This window comes from Kryptolebias marmoratus, linkage group LG12 (assembly GCF_001649575.2).
Source record: "Kryptolebias marmoratus isolate JLee-2015 linkage group LG12, ASM164957v2, whole genome shotgun sequence".
NCBI classification, from domain to species: Eukaryota; Metazoa; Chordata; class Actinopteri; order Cyprinodontiformes; family Rivulidae; genus Kryptolebias; species Kryptolebias marmoratus.
The window spans coordinates 463,617-469,014 of record NC_051441.1 but is presented as its reverse complement, the minus strand read 5'-3'; the positions used below and the strand labels follow the sequence as shown (position 1 = coordinate 469,014).

The window sequence follows — 5,398 nt, the reverse complement described above, 5'->3', positions numbered from 1 at the left end:
TTCCCCGTCTGGTTCCCGTCTGTTTCCCGTCTGTTCCCCGTCTGGTTCCCGTTTGTTCCCCGTCTGTTTCCCGTCTGTTCCCCGTCTGGTTCCCGTCTGGTTCCCGTCTGTTCCCCGTCTGGTTCCCATCTGTTCCCCGTCTGTTCCCCGTCTGGTTCCTGTCTGGTTCCCCGTCTGTTCCCCGTCTTTAAGACGGGAACCAGCTCAGCTTCTTCTTGTTTGTTCTGAATGAAGCTCAGTGCAGCTGGTGTTGCTGCGCTGCGGGTCGGCCGGGTGTGGGTGTGTGTGTGTGTGTGTTAGTGTGTGTGTGTGTTAGTGTGTGTGTGTGTGTGTGTGTGTGTTTGTGTGTGTGTGTCTGTTAGTGTGTGGGTGTGTGTGTGTGTGTGTAGTAACTCCTCAGTTTCTGCATCAAACATGAACAAAGACACAGAAAGTTCATAAATTATGACTGAGCTGAATGTTTCTGCAGCAACATGAACTCGTTTCCAGATGTTATATAACAGCTGGATGGTTCCTGGAGCTCAGCTGGTTGTTTCTATTTGGCTTCAGAAGCTGAAGGTCATGTGACGTTTTGGAATCTGTGGGTTCTCCGTTGTACGGAACATTTAGAACTGACTGTTCTGTGGTTCTAACTCTTGTTGAAGATGTTGTTTTGTGACCTTTGACCTGCAGGTTTTCGGCGCTGCATCACGCCGCGCTCACAGGAACCACGGAGCTGCTGGCGGCGCTGCTGGAGGCTCAGGCCTCCGTGGACATCAGGGACAGCAACGGTGAGACGCCGCGTCCATCAGAAACGAAGGAATTTGCAAACATTCAGAGAAACTACAACCATCATTTTAAAATATTTAACCTGAATACTGGCTAAGAGCTAATAAGGACTCACCCTTGGCGTTCTCTTCTTCTCCTCCGCTCCAGGAATGCGTCCGCTGCATTACGCCGCCTGGCAGGGAAAAGCTGAGTCGGTCCTGATGCTGCTTCGCTCCGGAGCGTCGGTGAACAGCACCTCTCAGGACGGACACATCCCGCTGCACCTGGCGGCTCAGTACGGACACTTTGAAGTGGTGAGTCCAAAACGCCCCAACCAGGGGGGGGGGTCTGGATGTGGGGCGTGGGGGTGCAGAATCTGGTAGTGCTTATGGGGCGGGGTCTGGATGCGGGGCGTGGGGGTGCAGGGTGACCCTGGGGATCAGGAGGGGGGGCTCCTGCTGATCCGAGGGTCTGATGCCATCCTCAGGTCAGCTGTAACAGCCCTTATTTCATCTGGAAGGATTAAAATGTTGATCTGAGCTCAGATTAAAGCGAACATAAACAAAGCTTTAATCTGTTGATGGAAATCCCCACCCTGAGTGAGACAATTACTGACGATATCTTCATTATCTGAATAAGATTTCACTGATTGCTTGAAGAAGATGAAGTAAAAAGAGAAACTGAAGCCTGATCCTCATTAACATGAAAACACTGGTCTGGACTGGTCTGGACTGGTCCCGGTCTCTAAAAGACAGTTTGTCCTCAAACTGCAGCTCGTTGACCAGCAGATGATTCAGGCAAATGACAAAAACATATCAGCTTTTCTAACAGGTAACATTAGGAATAATAACCTGGTTCCTCTCTTGTTGTTGTTGTTGTTGTTGTTGTTTCAGTCGGAGATGCTGCTGCAGCATCAGTCCAACCCGTGTCTGGTCAACAAGGCCAAGAAGACTCCTCTGGATCTGGCCTGTGAGTTCGGACGAGCCAAGGTGAGCCGAGCCGGTCGCTTGTTTCTGTCGGTTACAGCGTCTGACGTCAGCCTCGTTTACAAACAACAACGTATTTACACTGTTGTTTACACTGTAAACATGTTGTCTACAGTGTACGCATGTTGTTTACAGTGTAAACACGTTGTTTACGGTCTCAGATCTGACTCCTCCCCGCGGTTCTTCAGCTCAGCTCTGATGGTTCCTGTTTCAGGCGCAGATCTCAGATCTGACATCAGGTCTCCGTCTCCATGGTAACAGACTGACTGAGGCCTGTAGATGGAGCTCTGAGCACTGCACGGTCTGACCTTCAGGGTGAAGATCAGCAGCTGTCTAAATGTCACCTCCTGTGAATAATCTTTCTGTAGAACGATGGACTCCAGATGACCTTTGACCCTCCCCAGGTTGATGGGCAGCAGCAGCGTCTCTGAGCTCCTTGCTGATGTCTTTCCGCCCTGGCGTCGTGTTGACACCCCTGTGTCTGCGGGTCGGACTGAAGCCCCGTTAGCTGCTCCTCCAGCTGCCAAACATCTGGATTGATTCAGATTACCTCACTCTCACCTGCAGCGTCTTGGCACTTCCTGTAGCTTTGTCTCCGAAAGCAGAAAGGACTTCACATGAAGTTCTGGTGATTTCACTCGGCTGCAGACCCGGTTTTATTATCAGGGTTATTGGACAACTTTCCTCTTTTCTTTGACAGTAAAACCCAAAGTGTGTTTCTTCTTTGTGATCTGAGCTGTTAAAAGCTTCAGGACGGAGTTAATTTTCCAGGATTTAAAGTGATAAAATGTTCAAAGTTTGGCTCCGGGGAAGCCAAGCAGCTGTTGTTGTTGTTGTTCATGAAAGTCAGAAACGTTTGTGTTTATGTGGCAATAACCACATGAGTAAAATGATTTTATGTGCTTTTCTCCTCAGACAGGAATTAAAACCACCTGCAGCCTTTTTCCTGATAAACAGAAAACCAGATCAAATCTGCTGAATCCTCCGGTCCTGCTTCTCAGTTTGTCTTTGACCTCTGACCCCAGGTGGTCCAGCTGCTGCTGAACAGCAACATGGTGGTGGCGCTGCTGGAAGGAGAGAGGAAGGAGCCGACGGACTCGGCCTTCACCACGCCGCTGCACCTCGCCGCTCGAAACGGACACAAAGACGTCATCCGGTGAGAAACATGGAGCCCAGCTCCGAGTTCAGCTGTCAGCTGCAGGAGGAAACTCCACGTTTGATTTTCTCTCCTCAGGTTGCTCCTGAAGGCCGGGATCGACATCAACAAGACCACCAAGTCTGGAACCGCTCTGCATGAAGCGGCGCTGTACGGAAAGACCGAGGTGGTCCGACTGCTGCTGGACGTGAGTGTGGAGGGCTGGGTTCTGGAGGGCTGAGGTTCTGGGACAGTCTCAGCTGCTGTAAATTAGATTATATGATTAAATCTTAGCCCAGTTGGGATTATTTTAGCTGCTACATTAGCCTTAGATATAAACCGCGGTGAACAGCTAACGGCTAACAGCTATGGGCTAACAGCTAACTGCTAAGGGCTAACAGCTAACGGCTAACAGCTAACGTTAGCGTACAGAAACATGAAGGCTGGAGGAAGGTCCTGACAGGAGATCTGAAGAATAGAAACTTTTTGTTAAAGAGATGAAACGGGTGAAATAAAAACAGGAAGTAAGTTTTGTGTTGTCCATCCAGGCCGGCGTGGACGTGAACATCCGAAACACATACAACCAGACGGCGCTGGACATCGTCAACCAGTTCACCACGTCCCACGCCAGCAGGGACATCAAGCAGCTGCTCCGAGGTCAGAAAGGGCGCTTTGCTTCTTCATCGTTACTTCCTGTTTCCTGCAGAGAAAACTACCCTAACGTGCATTTTATTTGGATCAAACAGTTTTAGAATCAGACGGGTGTTTTTTATTTACCAGACATCAAACGGAGACATGTCCTCATGTGTTTGTTTCTCTGACCCGACCTTCACCTCATGTCGTCCAGCTGCGTTTAACTGTTAGCTCCTCCCACCTTCAAAGAGCAGATGGAGGCAGCGCCGCGGAAACTCCGTAATCCTGCGGGAATAATGAGCTGCTGAAGGACGGAGACGTTCCCGCCTTGTTTACAGCCGGAGAACGTGCACGCTCAGCCGGCACGTGGAGGGTTAAATATTGATGAGTCTTGTTTCTGTTCAGCAGGAGGTTCTCTGCGGTCACAGCATCAGAATCCACAGAGTCCAATCAAATCTGTTTCAGTGTTTGGGGTGAAAACAGAAAGATTTTTCTGCAGAAAGTTTAATAAAATGATTTTCAGAGAAAAAAAAATATTTTTACAGTCGGCATAAAATCAGATCCTCCCCAGACTCCGCCTTAAAGATTCATTCAAAACTACAGTCACACATCTGTACACAGTTACACATCTGTACAGTCACACATCTGTACAGTTACACATCTGTACACAGTCACACATCTGTACAGTCACACATCTGTACACAGTCACACATCTGTACACAGTCACACATCTCTACAGTCACACATCTGTACACAGTGTGGTTGCCTTGCTAACACATCTGGGTTTTGTTTCCTCAGATGCGACAGGTATTTTACAGGTGCGAGCTCTGAAGGACCACTGGAACCTCCACGACCCGACGGCTCTGAACATCCGAGCAGGAGACGTGATCACGGTGAGGATCTGAACCCAAACTGAAGCTTCAATCAGAGGACGGATCCGGCTGTCAGCCCTTCAGCCCTCACAGATCACACGTGTCCTGATTAGACCTTCAGAGTTCAGGAGGATTTTCAGAATAAGAGTCTGCTGTCCCCCAGGTGTTGGAGCAGCACGTAGACGGTCGCTGGAAGGGCCACATCCACGATAACCAGCGAGGGACAGACAGAGTGGGCTTCTTCCCCCCGTCCATCGTGGAGGTGATCAGCAGGAGGACCGGTCAGTCCGTTTACCGATCTCACAGCTGTTCTCACGGGTTCTCATGGGTTCTCACGGGTTCTCCTGGGTTCTCCTGGGTTCTCATGGGTTCTCACGGGTTCTCCTGGGTTCTCACGGGTTCTCCTGGGTTCTCGCGGGTTCTCATGGGTTCTCCTGGGTTCTCCTGGGTTTCTAATTCTGTGTAATGTGGAATGCCAGATTATTTAAACGCTGATGGAGTCGTTAGCATTTGGAGGTAAACAAACATCCTGTAGATGTTTCCTTCGACCTGCTGGGCTTTGTGTCCTCCGCAGTTGGTTTGTTTGTTTGTTTGATTGTTTGTTTGTTTGTTTGTTTCTCACCTGACGTCGGAGTGATGTCACCTCTAACAGGAAGTGATGTCGATTTATAACAAGCTGCTTCCAGACCATCCCATGCTCCTGTTTCCTCCTTCCTGCATCCATCACTCAGTAATAATCCCCTCCCCCCCCTCCCCCACCTAACCATCAGCTTGTTAACCTCCTCCCCCCTCCTCCCTCCTTCCTCTCGCCCTGTAGGGGGCACCCTGTCCCGGCACGCCTCCCTGCCCACCCAGCGCCAGCAGCTCCTGTCCAGAGCCCCCCTGTCCTCCAGCCAAAGCTCCGCCCCCCACACCGACGACTCATACTGTCTGTATGCCACGCCCACCCACGTGGTGCTGCCGCTGGCCAACGGCCTCCCTGCCTGCAAAGGTACACCACACACTCGGGACACACCTGGGACACA

The 5,398-nt window shown here is 50.5% G+C and overlaps 1 protein-coding gene across 1 annotated transcript in view; it reads left to right on the top strand.

Moving 5' to 3' along the window:
* LOC112449926 (caskin-2) overlaps positions 1-5,364 on the top strand; it is a gene marked incomplete at its 3' end in the record, with an annotated part of 18,773 nt that extends 13,409 nt beyond the window's left edge. The window contains 9 exon segments of the mRNA XM_037978570.1: positions 673-770; positions 916-1,061; positions 1,641-1,736; positions 2,759-2,889; positions 2,968-3,076; positions 3,417-3,525; positions 4,300-4,394; positions 4,537-4,654; positions 5,191-5,364. Of these exon segments, the coding sequence (XP_037834498.1) occupies positions 673-770; positions 916-1,061; positions 1,641-1,736; positions 2,759-2,889; positions 2,968-3,076; positions 3,417-3,525; positions 4,300-4,394; positions 4,537-4,654; positions 5,191-5,364 (1,076 nt within the window).
* Between the last annotated feature and the right edge of the window lie 34 nt (positions 5,365-5,398).